The 25,672-nt window shown below is 44.2% G+C and overlaps 1 protein-coding gene across 1 annotated transcript in view; it reads left to right on the forward strand.

The window, feature by feature from the left end:
• Positions 1-21,810, forward strand: part of MTTP (microsomal triglyceride transfer protein) — a 41,155-nt gene extending 19,345 nt beyond the window's left edge. Inside the window, exons 8-18 of the mRNA XM_066632310.1 lie at positions 3,938-4,098; positions 4,678-4,846; positions 7,124-7,231; positions 9,237-9,449; positions 10,350-10,561; positions 10,996-11,093; positions 11,190-11,311; positions 13,140-13,367; positions 16,413-16,537; positions 17,780-17,950; positions 20,003-21,810. Coding sequence (XP_066488407.1) covers positions 3,938-4,098; positions 4,678-4,846; positions 7,124-7,231; positions 9,237-9,449; positions 10,350-10,561; positions 10,996-11,093; positions 11,190-11,311; positions 13,140-13,367; positions 16,413-16,537; positions 17,780-17,950; positions 20,003-20,171 — 1,776 coding nt within the window. The 3' untranslated portion in view covers positions 20,172-21,810. The remainder of the gene's footprint in view (positions 1-3,937; positions 4,099-4,677; positions 4,847-7,123; positions 7,232-9,236; positions 9,450-10,349; positions 10,562-10,995; positions 11,094-11,189; positions 11,312-13,139; positions 13,368-16,412; positions 16,538-17,779; positions 17,951-20,002) is intronic.
• Positions 21,811-25,672: the final 3,862 nt, after the last annotated feature.

Consider the following 25,672-nt stretch of genomic DNA (forward strand, 5'->3'; position numbering starts at 1 on the left):
TTTACTGCGGAGTAGGCATGCTCTCCAGCTGCATTCAAACATCCATGCAATTTCTCCCTTGCAGTGCCCGCCCCCCCAGCACATGCAAGCAGCACAAATAGACCCACAGTTTCCCATCCCTCCTCAGTGCCTACCCCTGCCCCCCCAACCCAAACTGCAGGGCAAACAGAGCCAGGACTTCTTACCCCCATCCTACGCCTGGACTCAGCTGCAGCCTCCCCAACCTAATGGGAGGGTTTCGGATGGCTGGGACTCTTGCTCTGCTGTGAGTGTTTAGCCTTTTCCTTGCTGTCACTGTGAAGAGCAGTCGCATCAGGCCAGCAAGGGCTCCGGCCGAGTGCCCATCGGAGCTGGGGGGCTCCCTGGGGGGCCAGATTGGGGCCCCCCATGGGCCGCAAGTGGCCCATGGGGGGCCAGATTGGGGCCCCCCATGGGCCGCAAGTGGCCCGGGGGCCGGGGTTTGGGCAGCCCTGGTCTAGGGAACAGGGAAGTATATATAGGAGGACAGGGTCACTGCAGGCCCCATGGTATTAACTAGTACAATTGTGTTTCCAGTTGTATAGCAATTTAGAGTCTTCAAAATGCATTACATAATTCTCTCAGTAACCCACACAATGGCCCTATATGCTAGGTAAGGGCCAAATTGCATGTTACATCTGGAGAACAACCCTATGCATGTCTGCTCAGAAGTAAGTTCCACTATAGTGAATGGGGCTTACTGCCAAATAAGTGTAGATAGGATTGAAGCACATGCCTCTCATTAGCACTGATGGGCTTAACTTGTTCTGTAAAAATATCAGCCAGATCAGAGGCCCCTGTGGATTGGTACCATGGGGAAGTAAGGGGGCTTTAACCCAACACATCTGCCATGAACCTAATTCATATTGGGAGGTCCCATGACTGCTATTTGCCAAGAGGAGAAAAAAAAAAAAATTCCATTTATGCCAATGGGAACTTTCTTTCTTTGGAAAATGGTAGCCAGAGGGGGTTTACCCTCCATGAGGCTGGGGAAGTGGCCGCTTTGAGCAGCAGGCTGCAGAAGCCAGCAAACTGGCAGGAGGACTCCCTTGCACCTCGCACCTGCTGGGTACCGCCATCTGCCTACACTCACCCAGCCACTTTGCCTTGCCACTGCCCAATCCTTTTCTCATGCAAGGAAGAAGAGGATGAGAGTGACAGTAGCTCCATACTAACTGTTGCCTGTGCTTGAACTTATAAAAAAGGAGGGGAAATGGAGGTGCACTTCAGCTACCAGTCCAGCTTTGGTCAGATCTGCAGGGGTAAGCTATGGCAGGGGGCCTGTTTAGAGCCCACCTCCCCCATCTCCTGCTCCTCCCAATCTACACAGGACCAAGCCAGTTGCTATTTTTCAAAGAGAAGTTAAGCCTGTCAGTAATAATAACAGGCTTAGGCTGCAATCCTAGCCAACTTTCTAGCACTGACATAAGGGCAATGCAACTCCAAGGTAAGGGAACAAACATTGCCTTACCTTGAGGAGGCCTCCGTGACTGCCCCCCAACCGCAGGATGCAGCACATGCCCCACTGGCACAGCTATTCCAGTGTTGGAAAGTTGGTTAGGGTTGCTCCCTTAATGTCACAGGTCATTTGGCCCTTATCATGATTATTCCCATATTACAGATGGAAGGGCTGAGACTGAAGGGTATTAATATGCTCCTATGGCCCAACTAGCAAGTTCACAGCATTATTGACCATGGCACTAAACTTTTGTGATCTACTGAGATGTATAGTCACCACCTGTCATCCTAGGCTATATTAACATACTCCTGCTGGCTACTAATCCACAGGAAATAGACTGCATCTCATTCATCATTATTATCTAATTATGTTTAGTTATAGTCCAGGTAAGATGAACTCTGTACTGTTGAAATGGTAGTGCTATTCTGCTGCTGCTTAATAATATTGACACTATAGAGATAGGATATTTGAGTGGAGGCTGAGCTAGTGTTGATGCGGTTCCCCAGTTCAGAGAGCTGCAATAAACATTGCTGGAAAGAACAGCTGAGCTTTCTCCAATGAATGCCATAGATAAAGCTAGAAAACGGAAGTGGAGGCATGTGATAGCACAGGCCAAAACACCCAGGAAGTTTCAATGTGGGAGGTTGTTTGAAAGGAAAAAACCTTTTGCAAATGTCCTAGTGCAAATGTCCACTAGTGCAAATGTCCACTAAAACCTAGTGCAAATGTCCACTAAATGTTTCAAAAGGGAGTGATCTGGAAGTGAGTCTAGTTAGACTCAAAGTTTAAGATCCAAAATATCATTATACAATCCTATACACACTTTCCTGGGAGTAAGCCCCACTAAACACAACAGGACTTACTTCTGTATAGACATGCATAGAGTTGTGCTGTTGGATGAATAAAGATTATAATTTCTGAAGATGGGTGAAAGTGAAAGTGGCTAATACTTGTCCTGATCCAGCCAAAATGGCTACCGCTGCATCCTGAAGGGGGGCAGTTATGGAGTTCTCCTCTGGATAAGGGGATGTTCCCTTACCTGGGGTAATTCTCCACAGTGTGGAGGGGTCTACTTGGACTTGTGCTGGTGAATTTGCATGTGCAAATCTGCATGGACCCATACTACAGGATCAGGTCCGAAAGAGGAGCTAGGATTTGGTGGTTGATGCCACCACCAATCCTACCCCCTTCCTGGACCTGATCCACCTGTCCCCATCAACGCCCCATTCTGCCCTCTCCCTTGTCCTCATTCTGGCTGCCTCATTCTGCCATCCCCACCCCATCCCAGCCTCTTCCACACCATTTTGCCTACCCCACTGCCCTACCTGCCTTGTTGGGAGGCTAGAGATCCTCTGGCACGTGGTGGAAGGCTCTGGCCTTCCTGCCAGTGCTCCAGCGGCATGCACTTTTGCAAGCTGCTAGAATGTATTTTACAGCTTCCTCTAAGGCAGACACCACCAGTGGAATGTGCATTCTGCTGGTGGCAGGCCCCAATAGGATTGAACTGTGTGAACTATGGGATAATGACAGATCTTGCAGGACCTTCAACCCTTGTTGGTAATGAATGAATAAAGCCTAGTGGAATGTCATTTTCTAGGTATATAAATAAATAATTTGTTTTTAGCCAGAGAATGGAAGGGAGAGACAACTATTTCCACTTAGTGATTCCATAAATACTATGTGTTAGTTTGCCTACCTCTTCTCGTGAAGGTATTGTTAGTAAGGGCCAAAACTAATATAATGTGCTATGCTCAGGGGTTATTTATTTTTCAGCTTATCAAATAAGTAGAATTACAAATGAACGGATAGCACTGCTAGTTCTGAATATTTTTTCCATTCATGCACAACATGCGCTCTGTATACATTCCAAATAAACTCTTCAGCCTGGAAGGTAAAATATTTCTATCTAAACTGATTATCCAAATTGCATTCAGTCTTTATCTTCTCATACTCAAAGCAGTATAAGCTGCGAGAGATACACATTAATAGCCAAATAGCATGATGATGAGCGGATGGGCTAAGACAAAGACTTTATACTACAGAGATCCATGGTGGAGGGAACGTGTGCGGGGGGTGGGTCATTATTTGCTTGCTATCCCATTAAATGTATAGCCCAATCCTAATCAACTTTCTAGCACTGATGCAGCATGCCAATGGGGCGTACACAGCATCCTGTAGCGTGGGGGGGCAGCCACAGAGGCCTCCTCAGTGTCAAGGAATGTTTGTTCCCTTACCTTGGGGCTGTGTTGCAACTGCATTGGCTCTGGAAAGTTGGATAGGATTGGGCTGTTAAACTCATGTATTCCTTCAAGCTAAAACTAGCTGTTTAATTTCTGTTCTTGTCAGAAATGCAGCTAGGTGATTATGATTTTGACCAACCAACCATGATTAACAACAAACACATCAAAATTAGAACCAGTGCAAAAAATGTTCTACCGATTTGTATTCCTTTTTTGGCAGCTCTCTGAGCAATGGAAGACCATCCGAAAACAGCTGGGAGTGGAAAACCTTTCCAAAGCTGATGCTGTGAGAGGATTTTTATCCTTTATTCAGGGCCTGAGGAAAGCAACGCAAGAAGAAATTCTTCAGATCTTGAGAAGTGAAAGTAACATAGAAATACTGTGAGTTGCTAACAACCTATTTTGTAATCTATTGCATATCCATGTTAAATTTGCAAATAGACTGACGGCACAAGCCTATGCATGTCTTCTCAGAAGTAAGTCCCATTGTGTTCAGTGGGGCTTACTCTCATGAAAATGTTTATAGGATTGCAGACTGATAGACCACAGGATGCAAGTGTATGCCAGCTGGTTCTACAGTCAGTGGCGTAGCTACAAAGGGCGGCGCGGTACGTACTGCAAGAGCCACAACACACCGTGTAAGTGGCCTTTCCCACTTGCTGTTGGAGCCATTCTTGGCAGAGATGGCAACATGTAGGAGCATCTGCGCATTACTGTCACTGTCTGGAATGGCTCCAGTTGCGAGTGAGAGGGGCCACTTATGTGGAGTTTGCAGCACCTGCAGTCCTTACTACCCTGCCCCTCCTGTATTGACGCCACTGTCTACAATGGCCAAAATTTTCTTCTCTTTGGAATCTGTACAGTATTAAAACACTGTTGTAGAGACATTGCTTCTATAACAGTAAGTGTTCACTTGATGTTAGGCTAACTTTTACTTCCCTGCTCTTCCCTATTATACAGTCCCCAGCTAGTTGATGCTGTAACTGCTGCACAAACTCCAGACTCTCTGAAGGCCATGCTGACTTTTCTGGATTACAAGAACAAGAGTGAGTCTGTCCTTCAGGAACGGTTCCTCTATGCCTGTGGATTGGCCTCTCACCCCGATGAGTTACTACTCAGATCGTTAATAGTAAGTCACAGTTCTAATAGCAAGAACTTTGCAGAGGAGATACAATTCATAGGAGCTGGAGATGAGTTTGTGAAAATATGACAGTAAAACTGCAAACCTATGCAATTATCTGGGAGGAAAGACTTCACTGAATGAGTAGAGGAGGGCTTAATTATTTTTAGAAATTACAGGCGGGGTCTCTTTATTCATGAATTTGGCATTTGCAAATTGGCCTCACCACGAATTCTGAACTCTCAGGTCTCTGTCTTGCAGACCTCCCAGTCGCAACCAGAACCTTGTTCCAGTCGTATCTGGGAGGTTTCTGAGCCTCTGAGAGACTGTGCACCACTGCATGTGGCCTCTCCAAGGTTCAAAATGGCACCTGGAGTGTTTTTTTTAATGACTTACAGTTTTTTAAAAAAAACAGAAGTTGCCCAAAAACACTCTGGGTGCCATTCTGAGCCTCAGAGAAGCTGCATGCGGTGGTGTAAAAAACAAAATGCTCTGGTCATCAAAAGTCATCAAAAAAAAAATGCTCCCGGTGTGCACGGCCTCTCCAAGGCTCAGAATGGCCCTGGCGCAACCAGAGCAATGGGTCCACTAACAAATCCACTGTGGATAAAGAGGCTTCACCTGTAAATGCTCTCTTTCTTGAAGCAACCCAAGGTGGGTTACAATCCAAAATTGCAAACATATTTAAAAGTTTGACAACAGAAAAATCAAAGCAAATTAAAAAAAAAATCACTAACAGAGACCACAGACCGCTTGACAGAGGGCCAATGCAGGTCTTCAGTGGAAGACAAAACTCCTGAACGGACGGCATCAGCTGCACCTCCCAAGGGACAAAGTTTCACATTGTGGGGGCCACCACCCAAGGTTATTAACAAATTGCGAGTGAGTCTTATAAAGCGGTGGAAGCCTCTCAGAAAGATCTTGGCAAGTAGGCAGATTCATGTGAGAAAAAAACAGCCCTTCAGATATCTTGGTCCCAGGCCATTTCTTAATAAACAAGCATAGGATTGGCTTCCAAGTATCTTCATACTGATCTAAGTGCCATGGGCCTCATTTTCAGTAACAAGGCATCATTGTATAGTTCCTGGCTAAGTTTAACTCATGAATAGGAGCGATGTAGTCTGTGATTTATTTGAGGGCAACAGCACACGGTGGGGGGGGGGAGGGCTCTTTACCTCCACATTGTTTTGCTACTGAAAATCCGTACGACAAAGTGGCAATTTCACCCTAAAACTATCTTGTAATTCTGGTCCCAATCCAAATTGTGGCCCCATATGATTGCCACTCACAAGTAAAACTTAGCTTATATCTACAGAATGATGCATTTAATGTCACGTGTAGTTTTCCCCTAATTGTGGGTAAACATTGTTGATGCAGTTGGCAAAGCTGTTTATTGGTGGTAGGAAGGTCTTCAGACTGCCCCATAGCTCAGCACACAACTGCTGTAGTTTTTCATTTGTAGTTTCTCACAATATTTCCAATATTTCTCACAATAAGTTTCCAATATTTCTCACAATTTCTCTTTGGACATTGCATGGCACATTACTGGGATATGAGTTCTTATTTAACGAGGAACAGGCAGCCCAATTTAACTAAATTCCCCAGTGCTAATGCAGCAGTGCTGGCATGGGCTACGCTGTATCCCATGGGAGAATTTTGGCTTTTAAAGGGCTCTTCAAGGTAAGGGGACATTTGTCCCCTTGCCCTGGGGTAAGCCTCAGGAGTTGCAATGGGGCAACTCAGATCTGTGCCAGTGATATCACTTGTGCAAGTCTGCATGAACCATATTGGCAGATCAGGGCCAGGAAAAGGGATAGGATATGGTGTTCACTGGCACTGCTGAACCCATCCCCTTCTGGGTCCAATCCATCCACCTCCAGCCATGTTGCCACCCTCCCCCTGCCCGGTTCCATACCCTCTCTGTTCTCTTCCCATCCTTGGTCTTACTTGTTCTGACAGAGGTCCCCACGTGCATCAGCACGAGCAAGAAGGCTCCGGCCTTTCTTTCGGCATTGCTAGAGGCTATGCTGTTGCAAAGCGCTTTATGGCTTTTCAACAGCCATTTAGGAAGAATTGGGCCATCAGTTATCTACAACCAAACCTAGAAGTCAAGCACTAAACTGGTGAATTCACATAGGATTTGGTAAGAACTGCACCCACTTTTCTATGGACATATCCCCTAAGAAGAAAAACTAGTATAAACACAGCCTAGGGTGTTAAGGACAGTTCAAATGGGCTGTGAAGGTTAAATGCTAGATTAATGGTGTCTTTTTCTTCAAATAACAGAATATATATCACAATCCGATTGGCAACAGTGAAATCCGAGAAACAGTTATCATTATCATGGGAGCACTCATCAGAAAGCTGTGCAACAAGGGAGACTGCAAACTGCCTGTACGTACTTGTTCGTTCTAGCAGAATCCTATGTGTTGAAAACATGAGGAGAATTGTGCAATATGAAGCTCCATGCAAGCTCTGTCTCCTATAAATATGTGAAGCTGTCTTATATTGAGTAATGCCATTGATCCATCTAGATTAGTAATGTCTACATTTACTGGAAGAGATTTTCCACGGTTTAAGGCAGGACTCTTACCCAGTCTTGCCTGAAGATGCCAGGAACCAAACCTTGGATCTTCTACCAGTGGTGTAGCATGGGGGGAGGTGGTCCACCCCAGGTGCCAGCAATAAGAAGGTGCCCATATCACATGCCTGTTGCATGCTGGCCAGTATGAAAATCCTAGCAGCTGATCTCTGTGTGAAGTCATTTGGTACCCGGGGCCCATAAATTTTTTGCACCCTCCCCAAGACAAAATTATTTTCAGTAATAGTCATGATATGAAATGAATAATAATAATGGCCAGAGAAGAAGCGCAGACAGAGAACAAGATAATATGCAACGGGCTTGTGGTCTATCATACACACGCAAGCAGTTTTGTTGTAATAAAGAAGAAAAGCAAAATATACATATATTTGATAGAATAGAGATATTTCTGTTTCATTGCATTCTGCATGAAATTACACACTGAATGATATATAACACAACTGTATTATTCAAAAATACCAAAATTTTAAAAATTGGGAGGTGGCCTCTGCCACTTCCCTGCAGCTTGTCACCTGCAGCCCGCAGCCCTCCCAGCCCCCCATTTGTACGCCACTGCTTGGGAGATTACACCTTTTGAAGTAGTCCTTCCTTTCAGTGGATATATTGCAGAAAAATATACAATAGATCCTCTAGTAGCCCAATCCTGCCTCTCCCATCTGGCCCCACCCTTCCGGCCACAACACACTTGGTAGCAGAGGTATCACAGTTGTTGTAGCAAGTCAGTTGCTTGCTGAGTTCCAGGCACACAGTGCAAGCATCAAGATGCACCCCAACTTAGTGGCTGGCTGGCTCCTTCCCTCCACCCAGTGGCAGAGCAGAAACACCTGGAGCTCTGGGGGCTGGTTGACAGATTCCTCCCTTCCGGGAGCTCCGAACTCAAAGGTGAGCCCAAATATTTGCTTCAAATATCAGGTAGACCTGGTCTTACATGGGAGGTTATCTCAAAGCAGAGGCCAGGTCCACCCTTCACTTCAAACAGCTGGTAGCTGTGGCTTCTACTAGGGGGAAGGATCTCAATGTGGAGGCCAGGTCTACCCATGACTCTGAGTAGCCACGGGAAGGGTGGTGGGAGTGGTCCATCCCATGTGTCAAATACACTAGGTACACTACTGCCTTCTATATATGACGCACACACTATTTCATCATGCTGTAGTACAGCCCTCTAGACCAGCGGTCTCTAAGTCGGGATCACTATGCTCTGGGAAAAAAGCCTCCCCAGCTTATTGGAGCTTCCTGTTCCACGACTGTCTCCAGTTTCTCCCAAAATTCACCCTGGCCAGCCATATCTGCCCAGAAATCCAGGTGCAGAACCTGCTGAAGTACCAGAATGCAGAAGTGGCTGGCCAGCACTACTAACTGTGGGGGAGATCAGAGACCAAGATAGCAGGCTCCCCCACAGAATGGTAAGCTCTGTTCACATGGGGGATGTGGTTTCAGGGACACTGGCCCGCAGGCCAAGGTTTGGTGCCCACTGCCCATTGCTACCTTCTTTCATGCAGCTCCAGCCCACACCACAATTGACCATGGTGCCACAATGTGCTTTACGGCATGTTTGTGACAGTGCTCACATATCCCACCAGTGCTAGTGTGCTGTAGATTGGGCAACAAAGAAAGCATTGCATTTATTTATATGTGCAAACTGATACATTATGTCCTTGGATTCTTGCATGCTCCCTGTTCTGTCCGGTCTTCTGATTTGCTCTGCAAGGCACTATTCATAATAGTTATAATTAACAGTAAGATGGATTCTTATTCAGTATGACAATTTCTTAGAATGTGGCAATGTTTTCTTTCCAGGCTATCATGGAAGCCAAGAAGCTGATCTTTGGAGGCTTGAACAGGGCAGAGAAGGCCAATGACATAAAGGTTTACCTTCTGGCACTTAAAAATGCCCTTCAGCCTGAAGGTATTCCGATGCTTCTGAAATATGCTGAGTCAGGAGACGGACCCATCAGCAATGTTGCTATTTCTGCTCTGCAGAGATATGACCACTCTTACATCACCATTGAGGTAAAGAGATTCCCACTACGGAAAAAAGGGCAAGAGGACCTTTTAAATATTAAATGTAGCCCCGTCTGTGTCAAGGGAGGGGCTGCCAGCAACCACAAGGTGATCCAGAGTAGTAGTGCCTTAGTGGTTAGCATGTTCTCTCCCTTTCTGCTCCATTTTCTCCCGTTTGGACACATAGTTTACTAGGGAAAAGACTTGGTAGATTGAATGTGCTGCCACCAGTACAGGTAATCAGGCTAACCAGATTGGCTCCCTGGGCAGAACCCCCTGGGAGAACAATACAGAACTTCAATACTGAACCTCAGGGGTCTCTGTCAAAACCACTCAGGCAGCCCAATCCTAACCTGCACTGGAACAGATGGGCCAGCTGGCCTGTACTGTATCCAGCACAGGGTTAGGGCTGGCTGCGGTACAACCCAGGGCAAGGGGAATTGATTCCCCTTACCCCGGGTAACACAACAGCAGCTGAAATGGGGTTTCTCAGCTCTGCACCACCTAAAGAGGTGGCGGTGCTAGGTCTCCCGGGATGGAGGTTAGGATCCGGACAAAGTGCTGGATCCTGGCACCACCCCCACCTAGGCCCAGTCCACCCATCGGCCTGCCCACCTCCTGCCCTCCCCCGCCTCAGATCGCCCCAAGAAAGGAGACACATGCCTTTTCCTCACCAAGCCAAAGGACAAAGTTCTTTCCTATGTGGGAGAAAGGGGGAGTACCTTTCCTAAGATGGCCTCTTATATGTATTAAAAATACTATTCAAAAAAATATTTTGCTCAGTTAATTGGGGGCACTTGTCATATTTTTCAGTCTTGAAGGGTTTGAAATCAATTTGTCTAATGAGTGAACCAATTAAATGTTGCAGCCCAAGAAATTCAGTTCCTAATCAAGTTGTATCCCAATTAGGTGAAGAAAACAATGAACAGGATTTATCACCAGAATCGTAAAGTCCACGAGAAGACTGTCCGCACGTCAGCAGCTACCATTATCTTCAACAACAATCCTTCCTACATGGAAGTAAAAAATATTCTGCTCTCCATTGGAGAGCTGCCACTAGAAATGAATAAGTACATGCTTTCACTAGTCCAGGACATTCTACATTTTGAAATGCCAGCCAGGTATATCAAGTGTCTTTTCTCATTCATGCTTCTGTGCATGTCTGTACATAATGCTTTTTGAGGGTGAAGGCATGAGTGGCACATGTAGAGCATTCTTACCATGCTGCATACAAGCATACTTTTTTCTGCTCCAGCATCTAGCTCTGAAATTTAAAAAAAGGCTTTGTGAGTTTTCAGCATGAGCTGGTAGTGGACAGATGGACAGCACTGTTTTTCTAAAGCTCATATATCATCTTCCCCCTCCCCCTCCCTCTCCCTGTCCCTTTCACTCTCCCTCTTGCTCTCTGTATTTAATGTTCTCCTAAAAAGAAACAAAGACAAAGGAGGAACATAGAGCAAATACAGTGTATGTGGACAGGCAGTCCACTTGTTAATATCTCTAATAAATAATAGTTTAATTTGCTGATGGTAAAATGTATTTTTCTGTGTTTCAGCAAAATGATTCGGAAAGTTCTGAAGGACATGTTCATCCATAACTATGACCGATTTTCAAAGATGGGTTCTTCCTCAGCCTTCTCCGGGTACCTATTGCGTAAGTGACTCTCAAACTAGATAGATTTCATTGTTCTTTTTTGACATACAGTGTTACCAAAAGGATCATTTCAATGTGTCCTTCTATTTAATCCAGGTACCCCAGATGTCTCATCTTCATATAGCCTTGATATACTCTACTCAGGCTCAGGCATCTTAAGGAAAAGTCACATGAATTTCTTTCTTTTCAATAAATTATCTCACCTTCATGTAAACCAGGTAAGTCTTGGGCACAGGTAGAGTAATTGATCAGCATATGGGGGTCAAGCACTGCAGGTTTGAACTGAGAATAGTTTAAGTTTGATGTAGCTTTGTTGTTACAAAACTGACATGTGCTTATAGGAAGGGTGACGTGCATAAGGAAGTAGATTGGATCATACAATTTCAGACTAGTTGGACGATACAATTTCTGAGTGATCTCTTGTTTTAAAAAGTGTCCGTGCAAGTTGACAATTAATACTGAGGGAGCAGGCTTGAGCTGGGCCTCTGCTATATTTTTCCTCACAGAGGGTCTTGTTTTGTTAGCAGAACATTCAAAATTGGCACTCTCAACCTGTAATCTAAAGAGATGCAATCCATTCCATCACCTAAGAACTTTGATAACTCATTCCACCTGATTTGTAGACCAGACTTCATTTATAGGCCACTATACCTTGCTGAGAGACGGGGAGGTATAACACACTGAACTTCAGCTGGTGAGTTGGGACCCTGTAGTGTGCCACACACAACTGTTGCAACTGGTTGAGAAGGAAAAGGTTAAACAGTCCTTTTTCTCACGTTGATCCTCCACTCAGCCTGAATCCACACATACACACGTAAGAGTTGCTTTTCCTGATAAGAGTGTGGGAGCAGGGGAAGAATTGCAGGACTTACCTTTACTCTTTCTAGAATATTAATCCATTTTTGCCATAATTATATCTGGGGCTTATGGTGGCTGACCTCGTGATCTACCACCATAAGTCCTGGTCCAGCTGTGTTGCTGTTGTGTGCTTTGGGGCCACCAGCCCAAAGGACCAGAAGTGCCCCAGTAGTGTCTCCCAGATGCCCTGCCGGAGCAGGTAAAATGTTGGCAGGTGGTTTGGAAGTAGATAGTGGGTGGAATGGGGCAGGGAGTGGGCCAGGCAGAGAGTAGGAGTGGAGGATCTCAGTGACCTTGGCCCACACCAAGATTTGTTCCCCTTTTCCTGGCCCGACATGCCGAAGCTCCTCAGACTTATGCCAGCTAGATACCTGGCATAGGTCCAAGGAGACCCATTGGTGACCAGGTGGCCTACAGGGAGTTAAGTTAAAAGGAGGTAGCATGCCTCAGGGAGGTAGCATGCAGCATGAGCTCTCTTGGTGGTACTGCATGCTTTGGGCTGGTGGGGAATAGGATTGGGCTGCTTCAGTTGCAGACTTGGGGACAGATATATTTTTTTAAATGTGTAGTGACTAATGACAATAGGCACTTCACAAATAAAACTGCTGATTATGAAAATGGGAGTCTCAGAGAATACCAATGTTTCACTCTGATGTGGCATCATCTAATCAGTGTTTCTCATGTGAGTTGGGACACTCTAGGTGGGCTGTGAGCCAATTTCAGGTGGGTTCCCATTCATTTCAATATTTTATTTTTAATACGTATATTAGACTTGATGCTACCTTGTTATGTGACTGTATTTGGGGAAATGTTACAGATCTGTACTTTCAACAGGCTACTATGTTTTAACAATGATAGTAAATGGGACTTATTCCTGGGTGAGTGTGGGTAGGATTGCAGCATAGGATTGTTAAAACTCTTCCTTCTTGATGATGTCACATCTGGTAATGACATCACTTCTGGTGATGAATCCTGACAGATTCTCAGTCTGAAAAGTGGGTCCTGGTGCTAAAAGTTTGACAACCATTGATCTATTCTAGATGAATAAACATTTTTAAATTGAAGTTAAGTTTGAAAGTTCATTGTTTTCCTACAGGAAATAAATATGCAGTATGGCTCTACAGAGTTAGAGTTCTTGCAATTGGTCAGCCTTCAACATGCATACTGGATCTCATTGTCACCTTGTAGGTCGTGACTGAGGCTCAGGGCCTGGAATCTCTTATAGCTGCAACTGCAGATGAAGGTGAAGAAGATTTGGAGTCCTTTGCTGGCATGTCAGCCATACTCATTGATGTTCAGCTCAGACCTGTCACCTTTTTCCATGGGTATGGTGATTTAATGTCCAAAATGTTCTCGGCTACTGGAGACACTATGAATGTGGTGAAGGCACTCATTCTTCTGATAGATTACTCACAGGTATGAACTATATACTGGACCCTTTATTTTCTTTCCAAACACATGTAACATTCCCTACTTCCATCCCTTAACTACACACCAAGGAAACATGTTCTTCTGCTCTTACAGAGAGAACACAGGTAAGAACAACCAGAACAGGATTAATCTATTTTAATCTTGGCAGATGGGAAATATAATCTTCTTCAGAGCCTACACGCGTGGTGCTTCCAGGACACTCCCACTGATTGACATTAGCTAAGCTCCAGAAATACTTTTACAGAATATCTTGGCTACCTGCCTCAAGAACTGTGCCAGCATGTAGGTTCTGGATTCCTTAATTTTGGCCAACTCTGTAGGCCTATAAAGGAGATGAAGCACCTCCCATAACAATGAGCGTCAACCACAGAAACAGGAATGCATTCTGGTGGTATCAGTAGTATATCTCTGCCAGCCACATAAGCAGTTGTGGAGCTCAGTGGAACTTACTTGAGTATTCATGCTTAGGATTGTGCATTAAATCTGAAATACACTTTTGTATATACAGGTATAACCTAAGTATCCACAGATTTTTCACAGATTTAATCCACAGATTTAATGGGGGTGACCTGGCAGCAGTCAAACAATCAATCTCTCTCCAGGCCCTTAGAATGGCGACCCCTCCCTTCTCCTGGAGCACATGAATATGCAAAGCAGAAGTGATTATCACCTCTGCTTTGCATTCTCTTTGCATTCTTTCCAGAGAGCTCCAGGTGAAGTGAAGGGAGGGATTGCTTGCCTTGGAGTGAAGCCTTTCTAAGCACCTGCAGAGAGAGATTGATTGATTGTCTGCCTGCTGCCACTCTTATGCATTATGAAGGTAAGCAAGGCTGTTTTTAAATCGATGAGCAAGGGGACATTGTTTTTTAAATGAATTTCCTTTAACACGATTCCACAGGGGTTCTGGGAAGAAAACCCTCATGGATTCCAAGTCTCAACCTGTACATTCAGCTTGTCCTGCTTCCCGAGTATCCTCATCATGGCAGTGTGGTCTATCAGCTGTTGACCATTGCATGGAACTAACCCGGGGAAAGGAGGAGGCACCAACACAGGGGGTTCCCCCTCAATCACCACAGGCTTTAAAAAGAGAAGTAGCCATGGAAATCACTAAAGCCCAAGCACCCGTGGAGGAAGGAGGTGGTGACTGTTTCTAGAAATTTTGGGAAGCAACACTGTTAAGTCATTCACAAGTCCCATTGATTCCAGGAGAGACCTGTTCTTTTGTTTTAGCTAGGGATAGAAGGGAGAAGGAGAAAGCTACAATGATGTAGCATGAATATTGATACTCCTTTTATTGATACTGCTGTGTTTTTAGAACAAGCTCAGCTTCCCCACCTCCCTTTACAAGGTTTTTGACAGATGTGTTTATCATCAACTCAACCACTAATTGAGTTGCACCCCCTAAATTTAACCCCCTTATCTGAGGGTCGTAGAAAATTCCATGATTCTGGCTCCAAAACCTGCCCTTTGACTTATCTGTGAGGTTGACTTATAGGCGAGTGTCTGCGGTAATTTCTAATGTTCTACTTCCTGTGCAGCACTGACAATATTTACAAGCAATACTCTCCAGACTAAAGGACATTCTTTAGGAAAGTACTGTTGTGACATTCCAGCCAAGTCTAGTCCACTCATGAAGCTTTACAGCAGGCAGTGGAACACACACTCCAAATTATCAATGGTAGCAGGAAAAAGCAGAATTGTTCCATATTTTTTATTATAATTATTAATAATAATATTTATATACTGCTGTTCAACAAAACATTGTTCCAAAGTGGTGTACATATATAAATAAATCAGTAAGTGGCTCCCTATCCCCAAAGGGCTCACAGGTTTAAAAGAGGGGCAGATGAGACATAATTAACAGTCATAGGAAAAGATGCCATGCTGGGGTAAAGAGGAACAGTCCCCCTCCCCCAGTAAATATAAGAGGACACCTCTTTAACAGGTGCCTCTTTGCCTAGTTAGCAGGGATTAACAAGGGTATTACATTTCTATTTGCATAGATGGAGCTATCTTTGGACTGCCTCTTTCCATATTAATCTAGCTGTACACTCCACTCAAAAATGGAAACCCAATTATATCCCCTTGCCCTTGTCTTCCTGTCTGAAGAACAGTGGATGAGAATATGAGACCGGGCTTTCTCAGCTGGAACACACTGGAGTGGAAAGCCCTGCTCAGAGCCCACTTGGCCCCATTGCAGCTTTCTTCTCAGCAAGCAGCAGAGACGTGGTCCTTCCTGCAAGTACTTGGGCGGCGGGAGCTACCTGGGAAATTCTATTGTCATTCTTGTGCAGCAGCTGTATCTGGATTTTTGTGTCTGTTGTTTGTTTATTTAAAAATACTTATATTCCACCAATTTGGTCATAGTAGGTATGTGCAAGCTCTTGGTTTTCGAGGCAGGCTGCCTCTGATTGCCAGATGCAGGAGAGGGCACCAGGACGCAGGTTGTGTCTGTTGTCTTGTGTGCTCCCTGGGGCATTTGGTGGGCCACTGTGAGATACAGGAAGCTGGACTAGATAGGCCTTTGGCCTGATCCAGCAGGGCTCTTCTTATGTTCTTATGACCCCCCAACATAACTGTCAGCACATTTTAAAAAGATAAACCTAACAGCCAAATAAAACACCCAAAAACAGATGAAAACATAAAAGCAAAATCAGTTACAAAACAAATCCATTATAATCAACTCCAAAACAAATTAAAAACACAATAGGACACATAAAGTTTTTTTTTCCTAATCATTTGTCTAAACAGCAGTAGCAAGAAGGCCAACTGGAAAAGGAATTCCATAATCTGGAGGCCACTACTGGAAAGGCTCCCTCTTGTGTCCTGTGTAGCCAAGGAACATCTGATGACATTCAATGAATGGCTTTATCATTGATATTTTTAGCTGCCTTGGGGAACTGCAGATCAAAAGAAGTGGTTTCATTGATTAGGAAATTGACATATTTTAATTAAACAATAATAAAACCCATGTCCAGAATAACACGCGTTTAATAAAACAAGGAACAATTGTGCTCCTTATGCTTTCAGGTCATTCAGTTACAGTCTGGGCTGACCTGTAGCACTGAGTTCCAAGGAGGCTTCAGCGTTGATGTTTCAGGAGGAATGGAATTCAGTCTTTGGTACAGAGAATCCAAAACCAATGTTAAAAGCAGGTGAGTTGTCTAATTTTGGACACTACTATATGGAAATGCTTCTAATAATTTTATCAGCATGGGGAATTTTAAATCCCGTGAAGCAAGGAAATTCGAACAATTTCCTAAATGAATAGTCACGTGGAAACGTACTGGGAATGAAGAACACATTAGCTTTCTTTGGGGGAGTCTTTTGAGCCACTTGATCCCAAAATCTCTGCAGAGGCAACAGGATAATAAAAGCATGAAATAGGTAAAAGTCAATATTCATTAATAATCTGCCCAAACCAGCCTTGCTCCTATGCCCAAAAGCCCACCAAAAGCTATTCTGTGTCTCTGACTGGAAGTCAGACTTTGGTGTGATTGTCAGAGAAAGGGAGGTTATGGGACAGCTGCTTCAACAAACACCCTGGTAGTACTGGATGGCTTTAAGGTGGAAATGACACTGGCAAGAAGAACTGCAAAACCTGTGGGACTTGAGCATGCTTTTCTCAGATGGAGACTATGGATGGAATTAAATATTACATTTGATCTGGGTGCTGCCAAAAAATGGCAGGGACATGTTAAGTTCACCTCCTCTACTGTCTGGACACATCAGCCTGCACTTCTTGTTGGCATCCTTCAGTCTCGGAAGACTATGGTGTCACGCTCTGAATGGTGGTTCTGGAACAGAGTGTCCTCTCCAGTCTGCGAAGCCTGGGTAAATTAGGTATGGAGGATAGGCTGTTACCCACGCAGCAAATCCCCCCTCTCCACATCGCTGAAATGGTCCAATGGAAAGGCAGAGGCCAATACGGTTGGTTCCAGCGGCGTCGCAGGAGTTGCCAGAAAGTGACTGTGTTCAGCCATGAACTGCCTCAGGGACTCCGGCTCCAGATTTTGCCTCGAGGTTGACTCCTGAAGCCTTTTCCATAACTGGATGTAGCCACAAGGCAGTGGAGGTTTGGGATCAGAGTTTTCCTTCTCTCAGATGAGCTGCCTTCCCAGGCTGACGAGTCCCATCTACCCGGTGACTGTTTAGTCGCCTCTTACGACAAGTACAGCCAAACTGAGGGCCTATTCTTATCCCCAGCCCCCAGCCCCCATCAGCCTGCACTGTGGTGTCATCAAGTGTATTTCGATGTCCTTGCTAGCAGCAGCCAGTGACGTGATGACATGACATTGCCTAATGTTACAGGAATGGGAGTGAGTGGACTGTTCTCCCGACACCACCTTACCATTAATTGTTGGCCATCCTGCTTGTTCCTCAATCTTTTCCCACAGGGGAGCTCTGGTGGTAGCTGGCAACATCGCTGTGGATTCCTCCTTCGTGAAGGCTGGCATGGAGACTAGTTTTGAAATCGAAGCAACACTAGACTTCGTCTTCAGGGTGCAGTTTTCACAGTATCCATTTCTGGTTTGCATACAGATGGACAGGTGTGACTCCCCATTCAGGTAGGAAATTTGCTGACATTTGACTTGCCAGAATAGTCCCAACTTATTGAGAATCCGTATTGTTGGAAAGAATTTTCTTGGTGCCCCAGAAGAAGGCATTCCACTCAACTATAGTCATTAAAACTGAACATTTGTTTAGTTCTTTCTGAATGTCCAAAGCACTTTGCATGAAGATCCATAAAGCAATCCTGGAAGGTAATTAATACTGTAATCTTTATACACACACTTACCTGGGAGTTCCATTGAGGCTTACTTCTGAGTAGGCACATGTAGGATTGCAGTGGCAATATTATTATCCCCATATTGCAGCAGGGGAGCTGAGGCTTGCCTTGCCTAAGGCCAGCTTGTGAGTTCATGCTAGAGGTAAGACTTGAACTGGGAAGTCCTAAGCTACTGTAGCTCAGGCTGCAATCCTAATCGCACTTTCCTGAGAGTAAGCCCCATTAAACAAACTAGGACCTACTTCTGAGTAGACCTGGTTAGGATTGTGTCCTCAGTCTCTTAGCCACTGTGCTACATCAGCTCTCTTGGTCTCTGTTTTGGGCCTACACAGCTGTATTTATTCAGTTACAGGTGGATCCTCGTTATCCGTGAGGGTTCTGTTCCTGGCCCCTGATGGATACTGAATTCTATGTGATATAAAATCACACAGATTTTGGGGTCCACTGAGCTCCAAATATGACTGGAGCATTGCTCCGGTCGCATTCAGTGGCTTCAGGTTGGGACAAATCTGGCTCAATAGGGATTTTCCAGATTCCCATTTAGCCAAATTCGTGGATCAAAAATCTGTGGATAAGTAGGCTCAACCTGTATACATTCCTGAACCTTTTTGTTCAAACACTGTTTGCCTCCTCTTTCTTTTGCTGCTGGTCTGGGAAGTCACCTGCTTTTTTCAGATGGACAAAATGAAACCTCCTTTGAGGAGGAAGTAAAAATGTACTTGTTTGTTGGCATAGTTAGCCATCTTAGTGCAGGGCTAAAAGATAACCAAAATTGTGCATAATAATTCAAATGTGGTTGCATCATAAATTTATAGAAAAGAATTATGATGCAATTCTAGAGTGTTTATTAGCAATTTTACAGCTCCCTTGTTTATGGGTTCGGGAAGGCAGGAGAAGAGGCCATAGATCTGTGGTGAAGTGCATGCTTTGAGGATTACCTCAAACCTCATAACCTCTGCTACCTGAGTAAGAGGCACTTTTTCAAGTGGGTGCTCCTCTTTTTTTAGCAGGGGGAGAGTAACTGGCCCTCTTCACCCCAGCAGTGTCTTTTCTAGTGGCTGCCTGCTGGTGTTCTTTCGCATCTTTTTAGATTGTGAGCCCTATTGGGACAGGGAGCCATTAGTTATTTGATTTTCTCTGTAAACTGCTTTGTGAACTTTTTGTTGAAAAGTGGTATATAAATACTGTTAATAACAGTAATAATAATAATAATAATAATAATAATAATTTACATGCAGAATGTCTTAAGTTTAATTCCATTAGGGCTGGAAAAGATCTCTTTTTGTGTAGCAAGTGCAAGGCAACTTGCTGCCTCTCAGACAGTAGTGCTCTAGTAGTGCTCTAGATCAGGGGTGTCCAAAGTTTTTGGCAGGAGGGCCACATCATTTCTCTGACACTGTGTTGGGGGCCTGGGGAAAAAAAAGAATTAATTTACATTTAAAATTTGAATAAATTTACATAAGTTTACATAAATGAATATATTAAAGATGAACTTATATGAATGAATGAAGAACTTGCAATAGCTCAAGGCCTATAAAAGGCACAAAGCACGGCTGGCCTTTTTTTTGCTGCAGCTACTGCATCACAGACATGAAACAACAAGCAGTTGCCCTCACGCTGAGAGCAGTTGCATTGGGCTAGTGTGGACTCCAACAAATCTTCATAGGGCCAGAGGCTCATTGGAGACTAGGGGCTCCCTGAGGGCCGCATTGAGAGGCCTCGAGGGCTGCAAGTGGCCCCAGGGCCGGGGTTTGGGCACCCCTGCTCTAGATGAATGTGAGATGTGTTTATATTAATTTGGTTACAATATAATGTCCTTGTTTCTTTGCAGGCAATATGTAACTAAATATGAAAGCCTACCATCTGGAAAACCTTATATCTCCCGGAAGGGAAAAGTGAAGTTGGTAGCAAGCTCTGAATACCCTCTTCACCAAGAGAACTCCAACATGTGCAGGAAAGTTTTCAACAACGAGCCTGATTCCTCAGAAAGCTGGTTTTGAAATAGTAGCTTGATCTTTTATTTTACCAGAAGTATGGTAGGGGTCAGCTTTCATGTACTGTGCTAGCTTAGGGCCTGAATCTACAACAAGTCCATGAGAACTTTGCTATTCATTTCAAGAGGCCTGAGATCACACCTTGAGTGTGTACAGTGTTTACATATTTACATATATTTAAGAGAATTTGTTTTTGTAACAAGCTAAGAAAAAAAAAAGAATCTGATGAAATGTAAATAGATTCACAGCAACTGGTCTATGCAACTGAGAAATTGTTAGTCATCTTCCCCGCTCCCCCTTTCCAGGAATCAACAAAAAAAATCTGTCATGTAAGGTTAATCTAGAGTAGATCTTTATAATCTATGAAAATAGCAGGGTTTATGAGTGGGAAAAACTTGGACTTTCAGGGAGCTTCTGCAGACATTTCATTTCAGAACAACACCAGGGATGTGCCCAAGTCACAGCGCCGAGTTGTGAGTTTCCATCCCCCATGACTTGACTTCGCTCTTGAGTCATAATGGGCAGCTGCCACAACTTGTCCTGAGTCTTTTTTTACAGTAATTTTGACTTGAGTCTTTTCGGAAAGTGGAGGTGCTGCTATGTGTTCTCACTTAACACTGCCCTGATCTTCCCATCCCATCTGCTGTCAGTGATGTGTTCAAGTCCTTCACTTCAAATGAACCACAAGTTTAGAAGGTGTTCTGTTGCAAGTAAAATGCATTTTTTGCCACTCCTGCTTTGCCCACCTCTTTGGCCCTCTCACTGGGCTATCCAGGCATTTTCCTATTGGAAGACTCCCCTCCCCCATCCATTGGGCTCCTCCTTCTCCCCTCCCTTGTCTAGAGAAAAAAAAATCAGACCACCTATTTGGCCAATCAATCGTCAGTTCCTTCTGAACATGGACAAGAGAGCCAACTCTCCTAGCTGCCCCACCTTCTGATTCCTCCCCTAGCATCATACAGCTTCCCTTCCCCCCCCCCCCAGCCCCTTCCACTTGGAGCCAACCTACCCTCCTCCCACCAGCTCTGCTGCTCATGCTGGTTTGGATGGTGGCTTCCTGATCACCCATGTGGCCTTTCAAGGGAGTGCAGAAGTGGCAAAAAAAAAAAATAGTAAGCAAGTGCACAAACACTTAAAGCTGAGTCACCATGTTGTGGGCCCAAAATGAAAAGTCTTTGTGACTTGTGTTTATACAATTCATGATTCTTTTCTGGTCAGAGCCCTGAGTCACAAATCAGTGCCTGAGTCATTGACACACATGACTCAAATTCCCACGAGTCTTAGAAAAGTGTGTTTTCATAACTCATCAAGTCTGAGAATCACGAGTTCATCCCTGCTGGACACTACTGACAAATCCTGCCCATTCCAGTCCTGGACAGTACATGGCCTAGTGTAGTTGTCCTGCTGATACCTTGGCACCTTCACTACTTTTGATCTCTTCATAACTGATCTTTAGTCCAAACAGAAAATAAGTAATAAGCCAAAATGGTGTAGTGGTTTGGGTTTCAGACTTGGGTCCAAATTCCCATTCGGCCAAAGCTTCCTGGGTGACCTTGGGCTCAGCTTCTCTCTCAGCGTCACCTACCTCACAGGGTTGTTGTGAGGCCATAAGGTGGGGAGGAACTCTGTTCACCAGCCTGAGCTCCTTGGAGGAAAGGAGTATTAAAAATATGAAAAATAAATAAAACAAATAATTGGAATTGTGTCAGTGCCAAGTTACTCCAGTTACTGGAAATATTTTTTTGCTGGGCCCCAGGATCAAAGCCAAGGACTGTAGAATCTTAGAGATACAAATAAAATGCATTATAGCAGTGTTTATCAAACTATGGATTGGGACCCACTTGATGGGTCACGAGCCAATTTCAGGTGAGTTCCCATTCATTTCAATATTTTATTTTTAATATATTAAACTTGATGCTACCCTGTATGTGACTGCATTTGGGGAAATGTTACAGATCTGTACTTTTAACAGGCTAATCTGTATATGATAGTCAATGGGACTTAGTCCCCATTAAGTATGGGTAGGATTGCAGCCTAGGATGTTAAAAATTTTCCTTCTTGATGATGTCACTTCTGGTCAAGACATAATAATAATAATAATAATAACAGCAACAACAGGTATTTATATACCGCCTTTCTTGGTCTTTATTCAAGACTTTATTCAAGGCGGTTTACATAGGCAGGCTTATCCAAATCCCTTATTAAATAGGGATTTTTACAATTGAAAGAAGGTTCTCTCTTTCAAGAACCACTACATTCAGGTGTTTCAATCCGATCTGGCTTCACATTCTGGCCTCCATCCTCCCACGCTCAGAGCAGATGGAATTGCTCGGCTTCAGCTTGTTAGCTGCTCCAAGGTCGCACGGTGCCGGTGGCCTCGAACTGGCGACCTTGTGGATGTTATCTTCAGGCAGACAGAGGCTCTACCCTCCTGCCTGTCCTTTCCGGAACGGAAAAAAAAGGAAAATAAGTTTCCTTATTCCTTATTCACAGCACTCCTTATCCGGAACGGTTGGGACCAAAAGCGATTTGGATTATGGATTTTTTAAATTTTAGAATATTTGCATATATACCTACAACATGTTGCTGGTTGCCAGTAAGTTAGAGGCACTGAAGTTGGAACAGCACAGTGGGTGGAACGCTGAGACTTTTTGCTAAGCTGCTGGTAACAGAGTCTAGTCACACCACAAGGAGCAGTGGTGAGAGCTGTTTTCCCAGGTGTTTGGCAGACTCAGGTGACATCCAAGCTCAGGATTCTGCAGATTGGGATGGGAAACACAGAAAACGTTGCTTGGTTTTCTGTTTGGCATTGGTGGATTGAGATTCATTGAGAGGCAGGTGGGTGTAGTTTAGTTTCTAGAAACTCCTTCTCTGTCTCAGCATGCTAGAGCCCCCTGCTGCTACTTATCAGGGCACTGGATTTTTGGAAAGTGCAGCCTCTTATCTCTCAGTTCCTGCCTGTCTGGGGATGTTGAGTGTTCTGCAAAGGCAGAGCCACTTCAGTGCTCAGGACCAGGGAAGTGTTTCTTGTGGCATCATGTTAGCACTCAAGCAGTTTTGGATTTTCAGATTAGGTCATCCCCCCCCCCCCCCACCAGTGCCCTGCAGATTGTACCTACTTTCCAACAAGATGAGAGTAGAGGAAAGACATTGGAATTAGTGCAAATAAATTGTTTGCAATTAAACAGCTGCTTTGCTCCATCGCTAGGCTCTACCAGCTCTCAATTCTCCTTTCCTTTCAATTAAACAGAGCTGTCAGCAAACGGAAGCTTCTGAAGCCAATGTTACTCCTTCAGAAGTGATAAATGCCCTCCTGAATTCTCTCTCATAGAATAGCAGTGCACTTAGTTCTGAAGATATCTGACCTCAACAGCTGGACATAATGGGGATTCCATAAAGATTTTAGCTCAACAGCTGGGTATCAGAAGGTAATGATTTACTTACATGGAGGAAAATGTTGCTATGCCAATCCTACAATGGACAAAAATATATAGTGACAACCATAAGTAGTTGAAGCTCTTGTTTAAAAAAAGAAAAAGAAAAAGAAAAGTACAACTTCACACATTTGGGGCCAATCTTTGCATGTAGAGAAATTGGTCCTCCTGGAATTATATTATTACAGGCTTGGGGGTGGGGGGGCAGTGCTTCCCAGACATTTTAGCACCAAGACCCACTTTTAAAAATGACAATCTATCATGACCACTTGACAAAAAAAGAGACCTAGAAAGATACAATATTGTATTTATTAGTAATAATTAATACATTATTAAGTAATAATAATCAGGGTTCTGTGCTCATGATGCTGTTAGAGACCTTACATATGGGGTGTGTGTGTGTGTGTGTGTGTGTGTGTGTGTGTGTGTGTGTAAATATATGCTTGACTCTCCCTGGAAATGGAGCTCAAGGACTGTTCCCTCAAGCCTTTACAGTCATTTCAGGGTACCCAGAAGGCTGAACTGGAGAGCAAGATGTGCAGTTAGAAACTTCTAGGTCAGACAAAAGGCCAAAACTGGGTTCACCCATGATACAACATGCCAGTACTAGAGAAAATTGGAGAATGTGACATTTTAATTTGGTGGTATGAAAATTATCTCATAGCAGCTAACAATTTTCTTCTGCAAACTGGGCAATGGTGTTTGTAATGCTTTTTTTTTTTTAACGTTTCAAAAACTTTTTATGACCCACCAAAAATCAGCTCGCAACCCACTAGTTGGTCCCAACCCACAGTTTGTGAAACACTGAGGTAAGGGATTGTGTGTTTGAATACTCCCCTATGTAAAAAAAACACAAAGCCCTAATTTCATGTAGAAAACTAACATGTTAGAGAAGAGTTGAACATTTTACCATTCCAGAAAGATTATCCATTGTGTTTCTCCATGAGTCACTGCTTTGGTCTTGCCTCCTTGCAATTGGGAAGAACACCCAGGACAGCAACTTATTCAAAAAAATTGGGTAGGAGAGGAGGTCATTACTCTTACGTATGCTAAAGACCAATATACATGTTACATTAAAGACGTGTGTTTCTTTTATTTCCAATGGAAATAAAAACCATGTCCCCCAATCCAGTACAGAACCATATGTGGCCGAGGGGTATCATCCCTATCCTCCTGTCATGGTCTTGATCTTGATCCCCAGGGGAGCTTCCCTTTCAAGGAAAATAGCTTTCCATTCAAGGAAAATTTCAAGGAAAATGGGGGGGGGGAATCTGGTCTGGGACAGTGGTGGAAACATGCACTGCCAAGGTCATGATCTTAATTTGGATCCTACCCCAATGTGATTGCTATTTCTGTTCAGAAAAAAAAAGATGCAGGGACCAAACTGCTCATTTAACATGCTGTATTGTTTGGCCTCAAGAATTAAACACTTTTGGTTGTCTGAAGTATGCCTGTTGTATCAATTTTTTAAGGAGAAAGCTAGAAATTTGGGAAATAGTGTCTAGTGGCATCACTAGGGAACTGCGGTGGGTGTGGGTTGCACTGGGTGATGAGCCCAAGGGATGTGACACCACTACCAGCCAAAATTTTAATTTCTAATTCTAAAAAATGCAAAAAGAAAAAAAAAAAAAGGAGGTGGTCAGATTGGGGCAGAATCAGTTCTCTAGAATAAGCTTGGAAAGGGAATTTGGCACAACATATTCTGAGGACCCGGGAGGCCTTGCGCTGAATCCTTTAGCCGCCCTCCAAAAGCCTTCATTGGAAAACTGGAAGTGATGTTTAAAGGCCTCAGAAGGCCTCAGAAGGCCTTCTGGAGGCCTTCAGAAGACATCTGGAGGGCTAGAGGGCATCGCATGAGGTTCCAGATGCAACCGATAAGTGGGGGTTGGCAGCTTTGGGGGGGGCATATTGCAGTCCTGGCCCCGGGTGGCACATGGGCTAGGATCACAATTGGAGTGGGCCATAAATTTATTCCAAGTAAAACAAAATACATATTAAAAACGGAAATAATGCAATCTAAACTACTCAAATACGAGATAGCCAACAGGCAGCCCAATCCTATCCAACTTTGCA

This window comes from Tiliqua scincoides, chromosome 6 (assembly GCF_035046505.1).
Source record: "Tiliqua scincoides isolate rTilSci1 chromosome 6, rTilSci1.hap2, whole genome shotgun sequence".
NCBI classification, from domain to species: Eukaryota; Metazoa; Chordata; class Lepidosauria; order Squamata; family Scincidae; genus Tiliqua; species Tiliqua scincoides.